Raw genomic sequence first — 12,883 nt, forward strand, 5'->3', positions numbered from 1 at the left:
TGCAAGACATATGCTACATTTAAAATGGTGGTAATGGCCTCAATAACATCTCCAGAGCAAGCTGCAATCCAGCACATTCCACACACTACGATTATCAATGGTTCACATGAAAATACCATGGAACAGACTCGAGGGGCTGAATAGCCTGCTCCTGTGTAACAAGCTCGAGGGACTGAATGGCCTCCTCCTCTGTAACAAGCTTGAGGGGCTGAATAGCCTGCTCCTGTGTAACAAGCTCGAGGGGCTGAATAGCCTGCTCCTGTGTAACAAGCTCGAGGGGCTGAATAGCCTGCTCCTGTGTAACAGACTCGAGGGGCTGAATAGCCTGCTCCTGTGTAACAAGCTCGAGGGGCTGAATAGCCTGCTCCTGTGTAACAAGCTCGAGGGGCTGAATAGCCTCCTCCTGTGTAACAAGCTCGAGGGGCTGAATAGCCTGCTCCTGTGTAACAAGCTCGAGGGGCTGAATAGCCTGCTCCTGTGTAACAGAGTCGAGGGGCCTAATAGCCAGCTCCTGTGTAACAAGCTCGAGGGGCTGAATAGCCTGCTCCTGGGTAACAGACTCGAGGGGCTGAATAGCCTGCTCCTGTGTAACAAGCTCGAGGGGCTGAATAGCCTGCTCCTGTGTAACAGACTCGAGGGGCTGAATAGCCTGCTCCTGTGTAACAGACTCGAGGGGCTGAATAGCCTGCTCCTGTGTAACAAGCTCGAGGGGATGAATAGCCTCCTCCTGTGTAACAAGCTCGAGGGGCTGAATAGCCTGCTCCTGTGTAACAAGCTCGAGGGGCTGAATAGCCTGCTCCTGTGTAACAAGCTCGAGGGGCTGAATAGCCTGCTCCTGTGTAACAAGCTCGAGGGGCTGAATAGCCTGCTCCTGTGTAACAAGCTCGAGGGGCTGAATAGCCTGATCCTGTGTAACAAGCTCGAGGGGCTGAATAGCCTGCTCCTGTGTAACAAGCTCCAGGTGCTGAATAGCCTACTCCTGTGTAACAGACTCGAGGGGCTGAATAGCCTGCTCCTGTGTAACAAGCTCGAGGGGCTGAATAGCCTGCTCCTGTGTAACAGACTCGAGGGGCTGAATAGCCTGCTCCTGTGTAACAAGCTCGAGGGGCTGAATAGCCTGCTCCTGTGTAACAAGCTCGAGGGGCTGAATAGCCTGCTCCTGTGTAACAGGCTCGAGGGGCTGAATAGCCTGCTCCTGTGTAACAGACTCGAGGGGCTGAATAGCCTGCTCCTGTGTAACAAGCTCGAGGGGCTGAATAGCCTGCTCCTGTGTAACAAGCTCGAGGGGCTGAATAGCCTGCTCCTGTGTAACAGGCTCGAGGGGCTGAATAGCCTGCTCCTGTGTAACAAGCTCGAGGGGCTGAATAGCCTGCTCCTGTGTAACAAGCTCCAGGTGCTGAATAGCCTGCTCCTGTGTAACAGACTTGAGGGGCTGAATAGCCTGCTCCTGTGTAACAAGCTCGAGGGGCTGAATAGCCTGCTCCTGTGTAACAGACTCGAGTGGCTGAATAGCCTGCTCCTGTGTAACAAGCTCGAGGGGCTGAATAGCCTGCTCCTGTGTAACAGACTCGAGTGGCTGAATAGCCTGCTCCTGTGTAACAAGCTCGAAGGGCTGAATAGCCTGCTCCTGTGTAACAGACTCGAGGGGCTGAATAGCCTGCTCCTGTGTAACAGACTCGAGGGGCTGAATAGCCTGCTCCTGTGTAACAGACTCGAGCGGCTGAATAGCCTGCTCCTGTGTAACAAGCTCGAAGGGCTGAATAGCCTGCTCCTGTGTAACAAGCTTGAGGGGCTGAATAGCCTCCTCCTGTGTAACAAGCTCGAGGGGCTGAATAGCCTGCTCCTGTGTAACAGACTCGAGGGGCTGAATAGCCTGCTCCTGTGTAACAAGCTCGAGGGGCTGAATAGCCTGCTCCTGTGTAACAGACTCGAGGGGCTGAATAGCCTCCTCCTGTGTAACAAGCTCGAGGGGATGAATGGCCTTCTCCTGTGTAACAAGCTCGAGGGGATGAATGGCCTTCTCCTGTGTAACAAGCTCGAGGGGATGAATGGCCTTCACCTGTTCCAAATATATTGTTAGCTTAACCTTTCTCATTTTTTTTTCTGACCTGGGACACTTCGCCCCGGTCATAATCCTTCATCTCAAATTCCCCAGAGTCAGAATCAAGTGACTATTGGACTGAGGAGGGCATCTCAAAGCTGACGGTGATGAAAGGTGCTATCTCAATGCAGCTTCTCCCTCCTATTAAAAGCAGATATTCAGTTACAACTACACATATAGGAAATAGGAGCAGGAGGCCATTTGGCTCATCGAGTCTGCCCCACCATTCATTATGATCATGGTTGACCATCTGTCATGCGACTGTACCTTTAAGAAATGGATGTTTTGGACTTCTGGTTGCGGCTATGCAGAGCTAAGTCGCACGTTCGGCAGCTCCCACTTGGAACGGACTTTTGGGCTCTTTTCAGGGCCCCCAACGGCATTTTTCCGAGATTTCCCAGTGTAGGAAGAAGACTGCAACATTTCCCCGACAGTGTTTGGCTTGGACCAGGAGCGGGGCGACTAAAAAAGTGGTTGTGAACCCAAAGAAAGTGCGAGGGAAGAAGTGCAAGATGGCAGCGGGCGGGGACCAGGTAGCGTGGATGCAGTGGGTGCAGGAGCAGCAGGAGGTTATCTAGCGCTGCTTCAGGGAGCTCAAGGCGGACCTGCTGGAGCCGATGAAGGCTTCTATTGATAAGCTGCTGGAGACCCAGACGGTCCAGGGGGTGGTGATCCGCGAGGTCCGACAAAAGATCTCAGATAACGAGGACGAGATCTTAGGCCTGGCGGTAAAGGTGGAGGCGCACGAGGCGCTCCACAAGAAATGGCAGGAACGGTTCGAGGAGATGGAGAATCGGTCGAGACGGAAGAATCTGCGGATCCTGGGCCTCCCGGAGGGGCTGGAGGAGTCGGACGTGGGGGCCTATGTGGTCACCATGTTAAACTCGCTGATGGGAGCGGGGTCCTTCCAGGGGCCCCTGGAGCTGGAAGGGGCCCATAGAGTGCTGGCGAGGAGACCAAAGGCTAACGAGCCGCCACAGGCGGTGTTGGTGCGGTTTCATCGGTTCGCTGATCGGGAGTGCGTGCTCAGGTGGGCCAAGAAAGAGAGGAGCAGCAGGTGGGAGAACGCGGAGGTTCGAATATATCAGGACTGGAGCGCGGAGGTGGAGAAGAGGAGGGCCGGGGACAATCGGGCGAAGGCGGTGCTGCACAGGAAGGGGGTGAAGTTTGGCATGCTGCAGCCGGTGTGACTGTGGGTCACCTACAAAACCGGCACCATTATTTTGAGTCTCCAGAGGAGGCGTGGGCCTTTGTTCAGGCCGAGCGGCTGGACACAAACTGAGGGTCGGGATGGGGGGTTCGGACGTGGGGATAGTCGGGGATTGTTGTTGTTGTGTTACATTTTGAGGGGGGTTCTTTGCTCTTGTTTCTTTTTGATTCCGTGTGGGTGGTTAGGGTGGGTTGGGCACTGTTTTGGTTGTGTCAGTCGGGTGGGCTCTTGGAGGGGGGCAAGTAAATGGAGTAGGGGTGGATGGCCGGCGGGGGGAATGGGGCCCCGCAGGGGAGGGGGAGGCCCGAGTCGGGGGTGAGGGAACTGGGCCTATAAAAGGAGCTGCGTCAGAGGTGGCGGGGCCGGGCAGGTGGAAAGCGTGGGCTATTTCCTGCACTGAAGGCTGGAGGGTGCGGGGCCGTGGGGATGGGGGCAGGGAAGCAAGGGTTGTTTCCCGCGCTTGGGATGGAAGGGGGAGGCAGAGAGGCTGCTGATGGGTAATGGAGGAGGAGGGGATGTCCCACAATGGGAAGAGTCGAAGGAGAGGCGGGAGTGGCCGGGGTCAGCAGGAGTCAGCTGACTTGCGGGAGTGCAATGGGGGGAGCAAAGCAGCTAGCAGGGGTCCTAGCTGGGGGGGGGGGGGGGGGGGGGGGGGGGGGGACCGGGGTACTGCTGGTATGGTCAAGGGGGAGCTGGAGCAAGTAGAGGGGGTTGGGACGGGGGTCTACCGCTGTGGGGAATGGGCCAGGCGTGGGGTGCAGTTGCATGGCCGAGGAGGGGTTATGGCTAGTCGGCGGGGGAGGGGGGCGGGTAGCCCCCTGATCCGGCTGATAACCTGGAATGTAAGGGGGCTGAACAGGCCGGTCAAGCGGGCCCGGGTGTTCGCGCACCTGAAGGGGCTGAAGGCGGATGTGGTCATCCTCCAGGAGACATACCTGAAGGTGGCAGACCAGGTAAGATTGAGGAAGGGGTGGGTAGGTCAGGTGTTTCATTCGGGACTGGATGCCAAAAATCGGGGGGGGGGGGGTGGCGATCTTGGTGGGGAAGAGGGTGTTGTTCGAGGCGTTGAGCATTGTGACAGACAATGGCGGCAGGTATGTAATGGTAAGTGGTAAGCTGCAAGGGGAGAGGGTGGTGCTGGTCAATGTGTACGCCCCGAACTGGGACGATGCGGGTTTTATGCGGCGCATGTTGGGTCGGATCCCGGACTTGGAAGTGGGGGGCCTGATAATGGGGGGGGGGGGTACTTTAACACGGTGTTGGATCCGGCACTGGACCGCTCCAGGTCCTGGACGGGTAGGAAGCCGGCTGCGGCTAAAGTACTGAAGGGGTTTATGGACCAGATGGGAGGGGTGGACCCTTGGAGATTTGCAAGGCCGGGGGCTAGGGAATTTTCATTCTTCTCGCACGTTCATAAGGCTTATTCCCGACTTTTTTATTATGAGCAGGGCGCTGATAGTGAGAGTAGAGGATTGTGGGAGGTGCTGAAGAGGTTCGAGTTTGGGGAGGGGTTCGTCAGGTGGGTTAGGCTGTGTACGAGGTCCCGATGGCGAGTGTGGCCACGAACAAGAGGAGGTCTGAGTACTTTCAGTTGCATCGAGGGACGAGGCAGGGGTGTCCCCTGTCCACCCTGCTCTTCGCACTGGCGATTGAACCCCTGGCTATGGCACTGAGTGAGTCGAGGAACTGGAGGGGGTTGGTGCAGGGTGGGGAGGAGCATAGGGTGTCGCTCTATGCGGACGACTTGCTGCCATGGAATGCCAGAGGTAATGAGGATCCTCAGGGAGTTCGGGGATTTCTCAGGGTACAAGCTCAACATGGGGAAGAGCGAGTTGTTCGTAGTTCACCCAGGGCACCAGGAGAGGGGGATTGGCGAGCTCCCACTAAAAAGGGCGGAGAGGAGCTTCAGGTATTTGGGGGTCCAGGTGGCCAGGGGCTGGGGGGCCCTGCATAGACTTAATTTCACGAGGCTAGTAGGGCAAATGGAGGAGGAGTTCAAGAGGTGGGACGCGTTGCCGCTGTCCCTGGCGGGTAGGGTGCAGTCAGTTAAGATGACGATGCTCCCAAGGTTTTTGTTCCTGTTCCAGTGCCTCCCCAGTCTTATCCCGAAGGCCTTCTTTAGGCGGGTCAACAGGAGCATAACGGGGTTTGTGTGGGCGCGAGGGACTCAGAGGGTGAGAAGGGTGTTCCTGGAGCTGAGTAGGGATGGGGAGGGGGCTGGTACTGCCCAACTTCTGTGGGCACTACTGGGCCGCCAATGTGGCGATGGTGCGCAAGTGGGTGATGGAGGGGGAGGGGGCTGCATGGAAGAAGCTGGAGACGGCGTCTTGTGAGGGTACGAGTCTGGAGGCGTTGGCAACGGCGCCGCTCCCGCTCCCTCCAATGGAGGACCTGTTTGTGGATGGGAAGTTCACGAGCCTGGGTGAGCTGGAGGAGAAGTATGAGCTCCCCCCGGGGAACACCTTTAGGTATCTACAGGTAAGGGCGTTTGCCAGGCGGCAGGTGGTGGAATTCCCGCTGCTGCCACGCACGGTACAGGACCGGGTGCTCTCGGGGGGGTGGGTTGGAGAGGGGAAGATCTCGGCAACTTACCAGGTGATGCAGGAGGAGGAGGAGGCCTCGGTGGTGGAGTTGAAAGGAAAGTGGGAGGAGGCGTTGGGGGAGCTATTTTAGTCTCGCTTTCACATTTAACTGCTGTGTACTGAGACAGGGAACAGAAGTGTTTTGGCCTGTCTCTCTCAATTTTCATTTTAAATATCTGTTCCAGTAAAAAGAAAACATTGATCTTCACTACCTGCTGTTTTGGTAACTTAAAAGATATAGTTTGTTTTCCGGAAGGGTTTAAACCCGCTGGTGAGGCGAGGTCAGAATCGCAGGGAAAGCCAGTCTTATTCAAGTGAGAATGCAGAGTGCTGGGCCACACCCTTGAAAAGGGTTTTTGGTTGATGGGATTTTGTTTTTGAATTGGAACAGTTAAGGGGGAATTCATTAAGGGTTATACATAGATTACTGTAGCTGTGGGCTTTCTTTATGTTTGTAATTGATAAAAATTCTTGCTGTGTGTTTATATAAATGTTAACTCAGTTCTTAGAATAAAGCTTATCTTGATTAAAGTGTCTGGGAAGACTGTTGAATCACATCTGAAGGGTAGGCTCTTGTGCTCACCCTAGCCAAATGCAACACAAAAAGTTCTAGGTCAGGTGAACCCCAGAAACACTTTGGAGTTTTAAAACCCTGACCTATAACACCACAAAGTCAGTGATTTGTAAAGGATACTGCAGCTTCGCCACTGCGTACTGATCGATGGTGCCCATGCTGTTGTACACCAACATACTGCTCAGCAACACAGCAAGAGCAAAGATCCAAGAGTCATTCTTCTCATCACCCTGTACAGAGATGGAAACAATTACAAGTAGTGTTTAATTATTTCGCACAATTCCCTCTCTTTATTAAACAGACTCAACAATGGGCAACTCTTCATCAGAATCCAAAATGTGAAGTACCTCATAATATGGCATCTCCCCCTGTCTCTTTGTGCCAGCTCGAGGGGCTGAATGGTCTGCTTCTGTTCCTGTGTAAAAGGCTTGAGGGGCTGAGTGGCCTCCTCCTGTTCCTGTGTAGCAGGCTTGAGAGACTGAACGGCCTCCTGTTCCTGTGCAACTTGCTCAAGGGACTGAATGAACTCCTGTTCCTGTGTAACAGGACTGAGGGACTGAACGGCCTCCTGTTCCTGTGCAACTGGCTCGAGGGGCTGAATGAACTCCTGTTCCTGTGTAACAGGACTGTGAGGGACAGAATGGCCTCCTCCTGTTCAAATGCTCTAGTGCAAGACACAGCGAAGCATGTTGACCAATCACTTCATTCATCTCAAACCATTGACCCTCCCACACAACTCAACTCCCTGTCCTGGATTGTCACGAAGTGTGTCAGTGATCCCAAAAACTGTCATGGATTGAGAGGCAGAATTTGACCCACCTTCTCCACATCACCCAGTCCTTCAGTGTCCAGTAATATGAGGCAGTGGTTGCGATTGAGTGGGTGAGGCACACACATCATCCAGATCCCTTTGGTCTCGGACTGAATGGTGGATCCCAGCGAGAAACCTGGTTCATGTTTGGGAAGAGCACAAGACAGTTACTGATTCACAGAATCACAGCTCGCACACGCTCAGTTCATCATTCTACACAGTCCCAAAGGTAAAGGCCATCGGGATAGAGAGAGAGAGAAACAGGAGAGAAAGAGAGAGAACAAGAGGGAATGAAGAGAGGGGCATGCGAGAAGAGGAAGAGAGAAAAAGAGTCGGCAGGAAGAGGACAGAGAGAGAAGGAATTATAGTGGAGGAGAAAGATAGAAAGTGACTATCTAACTTGAATACGAGACTAGAATACTAACTTGATAGAGTTTTTCGAGGAGGTCACTAAGATGATTGATGCAGGTAGGGCAGTAGATGTTGTCTATATGGACTTCAATAAGGCCTTTGACAAGGTCCCTCATGGTAGACTAGTACAAAAGGTGAAGTCACACGGGATCAGGGGTGAACTGGCAAGGTGGATACAGAACTGGCTAGGCCATAGAAGGCAGAGGGTAGCAATGGAGGGATGCTTTTCTAATTGGAGGGCTGTGACCAGTGGTGTTCCACAGGGATCAGTGCTGGGACCTTTGCTCTTTGTAGTATATATAAATGATTTGGAGGAAAATGTAACTGGTCTGATTAGTAAGTTTGCAGACGACACAAAGGTTGGTGGAATTGCGGATAGCGATGAGGACTGTCAGAGGATACAGCAGGATTTAGATTGTCTGGAGACTTGGGCGGAGAGATGGCAGATGGAGTTTAATCCGGACAAATGTGAGGTAATGCATTTTGGAAGGTCTAATGCAGGTAGGGAATATACAGTGAATGGTAGAACCCTCAAGAGTATTGAAAGTCAAAGAGATCTAGGAGTACAGGTCCACAGGTCATTGAAAGGGGCAACACAGGTGGAGAAGGTAGTCAAGAAGGCATACGGCATGCTGGCCTTCATTGGCCGGGGCATTGAGTATAAGAATTGGCAAGTCATGTTGCAGCTGTATAGAACCTTAGTTAGGCCACACTTGGAGTATAGTGTTCAATTCTGGTCGCCACACTACCAGAAGGATGTGGAGGCTTTAGAGAGGGTGCAGAAGAGATTTACCAGAATGTTGCCTGGTATGGAGGGCATAAGCTATGAGGAGCGGTTGAATAAACTCAGTTTGTTCTCACTGGAACGAAGGAGGTTGAGGGGCGACCTGATAGAGGTATACAAAATTATGAGGGGCATAGGTTTAAGGTGAGAGGGGCAAGGTTCAGAGTAGATGTACGAGGCAAGTTTTTTACGCAGAGGGTAGTGGGTACCTGGAACTCGCTACCGGAGGAGGTAGTGGAAGCAGGGACGATAGGGACATTTAAGGGGCATCTTGACAAATATATGAATAGGATGGGAATAGAAGGATACGGACCCAGGAAGTGTAGAAGATTGTAGTTTAGTCGGGCAGTATGGTCGGCACGGGCTTGGAGGGCCGAAGGGCCTGTTCCTGTGCTGTACATTTCTTTGTTCTTTGTTCTTTGTTGAGAGAAAGAGAGGCAGAAAGAGAGAGAGTGAGAGAGAAAGATCAGCCAGAAAATAGATGGGGCCATGGTAGGGGAAACACTATTACAGATGTTGAGATGGAAATCTATACAAGGTTGGTCTGTTTATGCTGCGAAGATCAAGAGACAATAGCTGGTCACGTATATGTCTCAATTCTCACAGGGGAGTTACGAAGACATTCGGAGTTTGTACCTCTCAGTTTCCCGGCCAGTTTGTTCATTAGGTAGGATTTGCCGGTCCGGTACAATCCCACTACGGCCACCACCACCACCGGTTGGCTGATCTCCGACAAGATGTTCACAGCCTCTTGGTTGACCCGTAGTTCACCAGACGCGCTGTTCTCAATCAAACACATGGGTTCCTGCATGTCGTACATGGCACTGCCTGCACTGGGCTTTGTGAGGGGAACAATCCTTTCCATCTAATGCACAGAGAGAAAATGACAACACCCTCACTTTCCAGCTGCTAGTGAAAGAGAAGGTTAATGGAAAAGACAAGTCGCTGATGGGAGAAGATATTAGGTCAAAATTACAACGAAACTAGAATTTGACACTGAACATGAGAAATTGCGGTTAAGTTTAAAAGAGCATTTGCATGCCCTCAAAATACCCCGATGTGCTGCACAGCCATTGAACTACTTTTGAAGTATTGTGACTGTTGGAATGTCGGGAAGCACACAGCCAATTGTGCACAGCAAGCACCCAGATAGAGAAATGAGATGAATGATCAGATCATCGCTTTTCGAAGGCTGGACATTCTGCTGGTAAAAATGCAGAATTATCTATACTTCCATCGATTTCAATACATTTATCACTGGCATCCGATCAGATACAATTTGGATGAATCTACTCTGCTGGCCCAGCACAGATTGATACCTTGGTTTGGCTGGCTGTCTTCACTCCCTTTACTGCAGTTACTTTATCCAGCTCCACAGTTGGTTTCTCACATAGGACGATGTCACGGAGATTCTCCAGAATAATCCTTTGCCCCTTGCACATACTGCTCACACAGGTTTCAACCATTCGAGCCAACACTGAAAGAGATGCAAAAGCATGTCACATGATCTCTCCACGGATGGGGGCATCTCTAAGCAACTGTCGAGAAGCTCGACACCGTCCGGGGCAAAGCATCCCGGCTTGCCCATTCAACACCGCATTCACTCTCTCCATCACCGATCCACAGGGGTAGTGTGTAGCATCTCCAAGACACACTGCAGCAAGTCACCAACATAGGAACTCGGAGCAGAGGTAGGCCATTCAGCCCTTCGAGCCTGCTCCGCCATTCAATCAGATCATGGCTGATCTCTTCCTGGTCTCAAATCCACCTCCCTGCCTGTCACCTATATCCCTTTAACTTGTTTTTATCAGAAATATATGTATCTCCCTCTTGAAACTATTCAATGATTCGGACTCTACAACACTATGGGGCAGCGAGTTCCACAAATTCACCACCCTCTGTGAGAAGTGGTTCCTCCTCATCTCAGTTTTAAATCTACCGCCTCTCAGCCTATATCTGTGACCTCCTGTTCTAGATTGGCCCACAAGGGGAACATTTGGTCTACGTTTACTTTATCAATCCCTTTTTTTATTTATATACCTCGATCAGATCTCCTCTCATCCTTCTAAACTCCAGCGAGTATAAGCCCAAACTGTTTAATCTCTCCTCATACAGCAACCCCTTCATCCCCGGAGTCAACCTGGTGAATCTCCTCTGAATTGCTTCCACATCCTTCCTCAAATAAGGAGACCAAAACTGGACACAATACTCCAGATGTGGTCTCACCAACACCCTATACAATTGCAACAATGCTTCTCTAGGTGATTTTCACAGTAACCTCATTGCAGTGTTAATGTAAGCCTACTTGTGACAATAATAAAGATTATTATTATTACTTTTATACTCCAGTCCTTTTACAATAATTGCTGACATTCCATTTACCTTTTTAATTACATGCTGAACATTCCGACTTTCAGGAATTCATGAACAGACACCCAGGTGCCTCTGCCCAGACGCATTTTGAATCTGCTTTCCACTTAGATAATAATTTGCCTGACTATTTATTTGGGCCAAAATGGATAACCTCACACTTTTCCACATTAAACTCCATCTGCCAAATCTTGGCCCAATCTCCCAACCTATCCATATCCGTCTGTATAATATGTATCTCCCCTTCACTGCTTGCTTTCCCACCTATTTTAGTGTCATCCAAGGCTCCTTCGATGGCACCTTCCAAACCCATGACCTCCAACATCTCGAAGAGCAATGGCAGCCAACGTATGGGGAGATCACTGCTTCAAAGATCCCCCCCCCCCCACAGTCACTCACCATCCTGACATGTAACTATACAACTCTTTTTTCATTGTCACCATGAATTCCCTCCCTATCAGCACTATGGATGTAGCAACACCACAACAAGAAGGCTGCTCACCACCACCTTCTCAAGGGGAAGTTAGAGATGGGCAGTAAATACTGGTCCAGCCAGCAAGACCCATAAACTGCGATTGAACTGTGAAAAATTACAATGCTTAAAACTCTACCAAACATTTTAATGTCTTTCAGGTCTTGTGAATTCTAAATCTCTACTTTTATGTTTATCAGAAATGGATCAAACCCAAGTTAACATAAGAACATAAGAACTAGGAGCAGGAGTAGGCCATCTGGCCCCTCGAGCCTGCTCCACTATTCAATGAGATCATGGCTGATCTTTTGTGGACTCAGCTCCATATTCCAGCCCGAACGCCATAACCCTTAATCCCTTTATTAAGCTATCCATCTTTATCTTAAAAACATTTAACGAAGGAGCCTCCACTGCTTCACTGGGCAGGGAGTTCCATAGATTCACAACCCTTTGGGTGAAGAAGTTCCTCCTAAACTCAGTTCTAAATCTACTTCCCCTTATTTTGAGGCTATGCCCCCTAGTTCTGCTTTCACCCGCCAGTGGAAACAACCTGCCCGCATCTATCCTATCTATTCCCTTCATAATCTTAACTAATCTGCTTGTGTCAACATTCCACATTATCCAGGGTTACATTTCATAGAATCGTCACAGTGCAGGAGGCCATTTGACCCATTGTGTTTGCACCAGCTCTCCAATCGGGCATCGTGACTCTGTGCCATTCCCCTGCCCCCAGGCCCCTGAACATTATTGCTATTCAAATAATCATCAAACATCCTCTTGATTGCCTCGATTGAACTGCCTCCTCCACACTTCCTGCCAGTGCGTTCCAGACCCCAACCACTCGCTGTGTGAAAAAAGTGTTTCTCACATCACATTTGCTTCTTTTGCAAATCACCGTAAATCTGGGCCCTCTCGTTCTCAATCCTTTTCCAAGAGGGAGCAGTTTCGCCTCATCGACTCTGTCCAGCCCCTCATGATATTGAACATCTCTATCGGATCTCCTCTGAGCCTTCTTCTCTCCAAGGAGAACAGTCCCTGCCTCTCCAATCTACCCTCATAAGGGCAGCACAATAGCATAGTGGTTAGCACTTTGGCTTCACAGTGCCAGGGTCCCAGGTTCGATTCCCCGCTGGGTCACTGTCTGTGCGGAGTCTGCACGGTTCTCCCCGTGTCAGCGTGGGTTTCCTCTGGGTGCTCCGGTTTCCTCCCACAGTCCAAAGACGTGCAGGTTAGGTGGATTGCCCATGATAAATTGCCCTTAGTGCCCAAAAAGGTTAGATTGGGTTACGGCGATAGGGTGGAAGTGAGGGCTTAAGTGGGTCGGTACAGACTCAATCGGCTGAATGGCCTCCTTTTGCACTGTATGTTCTATGTTCTAAACCTCTTCTACACTCTTTGCAATGTCTTCACATCCTTCTTATAGTGTGGTGCTCAGAACTGTACACAATATTCCAGCTGAGGTCTAGCTAGTGTCTTGTATAAGTTCAGCATTACCTCTTTGCTCTTCTACTCTATGCCCCTGTTAATGATGTTCAGAATACAATCTACTTTATTAACTGATCTCTCCA

At 50.9% G+C, this 12,883-nt stretch overlaps 1 protein-coding gene across 4 annotated transcripts in view; it reads right to left on the minus strand.

The window, feature by feature from the left end:
* The window catches only part of LOC140386594 (guanylate-binding protein 1-like), a 164,370-nt gene that overhangs the window by 31,753 nt on the left and 119,734 nt on the right, over positions 1-12,883 (minus strand). For all 4 annotated transcript variants that reach the window (XM_072469058.1, XM_072469056.1, XM_072469060.1 and 1 more), the window contains 4 exons: positions 9,793-9,950; positions 9,110-9,338; positions 7,287-7,414; positions 6,588-6,697 (listed from right to left, as the gene is read on the minus strand). In XM_072469058.1, the coding sequence (XP_072325159.1) occupies positions 6,588-6,697; positions 7,287-7,414; positions 9,110-9,338; positions 9,793-9,950 (625 nt within the window). The remainder of the gene's footprint in view (positions 1-6,587; positions 6,698-7,286; positions 7,415-9,109; positions 9,339-9,792; positions 9,951-12,883) is intronic.

Source organism: Scyliorhinus torazame, chromosome 12, assembly GCF_047496885.1.
Source record: "Scyliorhinus torazame isolate Kashiwa2021f chromosome 12, sScyTor2.1, whole genome shotgun sequence".
Classification (NCBI taxonomy): Eukaryota; Metazoa; Chordata; class Chondrichthyes; order Carcharhiniformes; family Scyliorhinidae; genus Scyliorhinus; species Scyliorhinus torazame.